Source organism: Neovison vison, chromosome 11, assembly GCF_020171115.1.
Source record: "Neovison vison isolate M4711 chromosome 11, ASM_NN_V1, whole genome shotgun sequence".
Taxonomy (NCBI): Eukaryota; Metazoa; Chordata; class Mammalia; order Carnivora; family Mustelidae; genus Neogale; species Neogale vison.
In genome coordinates, this window is record NC_058101.1 from 180,824,238 (window position 1) to 180,825,896 (window position 1,659).

The window sequence follows — 1,659 nt, forward strand, 5'->3', positions numbered from 1 at the left end:
ATATATGTGTTTTGCTCTTATAACTGCATGGGTTTTATTTTATATACTTTTTAAACTATTGATCTTTAAATATCTAAATATGAGTATACACACACACACACACACACAATTTCTAGGTACTAGTGTTTTGTCAGATGCATGGTTTGCAAATACTTCCACTCTCTAGCTGGTCCTGTCATACTCTTAACAGGATCTTTCACAGAGCAAACATTTTTTTTGTTCTAACTGAGGTATTTTAATATTTATGTAGCATAATTTTTTTTAATTTTTAATTTTTATTAACATATAATGTATTATTAGCTCCAGGGATACAGGTCTGTGAATCACCAGGTTTATACACTTCACAGCACTCACCATAGCACATGCCTTCCCCAATGTCCATAACCCAACCTCTCCCTACCCCCTACCCCTAGCAACCCTCAGTTTGTTTTGTGAGATTCAGAGTCTCTTATGGTTTGTCTCCCTCCGATACCATCTTGTTTCATTTTTTCCTTCCCCACCCCCCAAATCCCCAACATTGCCTCTCAAATTCTTCATATTGGGGATAGCATATGATAATTGTCTTTCTCTGATTGGCTTATTTCGCTTAGCATAATACCCTCTAGTTCCATCCACATCATTTCAAAAGGCAAGATTTCATTTTTTGATGGCTGCATAGTATTCCATTGTGTGTGTGTGTGTGTGTGTGTGTAAAGATATATATATATTTATATATATATATAATCATTTACTATTTTTTTAGGTGTATAAACTATTTTATTAACAGACAAGGCCTACAGACTTATTTATTCTTGGACATACCCACGGTGCGGCCCCGGCACCCTGTGGTCTTGGTGTGCTGGCCTCGGACACGAAGTCCCCAAAAATGGCGCAGCCCTCTGTGGGCCCTGATCTTCTTCAGTCTCTCCAGGTCTTCACGGAGTTTGTTGTCCAGGCCATTGGCCAGAACCTGGCTGTACTTTCCAGCCTTCACATCCTTTTGTCTGTTCAAAAACCAGTCTGGGATCTTATATTGGCGAGGGGTCTGCATACTGGTGATCACACGTTCCACCTCATCCTCAGTGAGCTCTCCGGCTCTCTTGGTGAGATCGATGTCTGCTTTCCTCAACACCACATGTGCGTATCTTCGCCCCACATCCTTAATTGCAGTGATGGCGAAGGCTATTTTCTGCCACCCATCGATATTAGTGTAATATATATATATATATATATATATATATATATATATATATATATATAAAGATGTGCTATATACCACATCTTTATCCATTCTTCTGTTGATGGACATCTAGGTTCTTTCCATAGTTTGGCTATTGTGGACATTGCTGCTATAAACATTCAGGTGCACATGCCCCTTTGGATCACTACATTTGTATCTTTAGGGTAAATACCCAGTAGTGCGATTGCTGGGTCATAGGGTAGCTCTATTTTCAACTTTTTGAGGAACCTCCATGCTGTTTTCCAGAGTGGCTGCACCAGCTTGCATTCCCACCAATAGTGGAGGAGGGTTCTCCTTTCTCTGCATCCTCGCCAACACCTGTTGTTTCCTGACTTTCTAATTTTAGCCATTCTGACTATTGTGAGGTGGTATCTCATTGTGGTTTTGATTGTATTTCCCTGATGCCAACTGATGTTGAGCACTTTTTCATGTGCCTGTTG

General features: G+C 40.0%; 1 protein-coding gene across 1 annotated transcript; it reads right to left on the bottom strand.

Annotated features, from left to right (window-relative positions):
- Nucleotides 1–733: 733 nt before the first annotated feature.
- LOC122890385 (40S ribosomal protein S18-like) lies at nucleotides 734–1,186 on the bottom strand (the record flags this gene model as incomplete). Its single annotated transcript, XM_044226006.1, has 1 exon — nucleotides 734–1,186. A coding segment is annotated over one exon (405 nt), but the record flags the coding sequence as incomplete, so codon positions are not given.
- Between the last annotated feature and the right edge of the window lie 473 nt (nucleotides 1,187–1,659).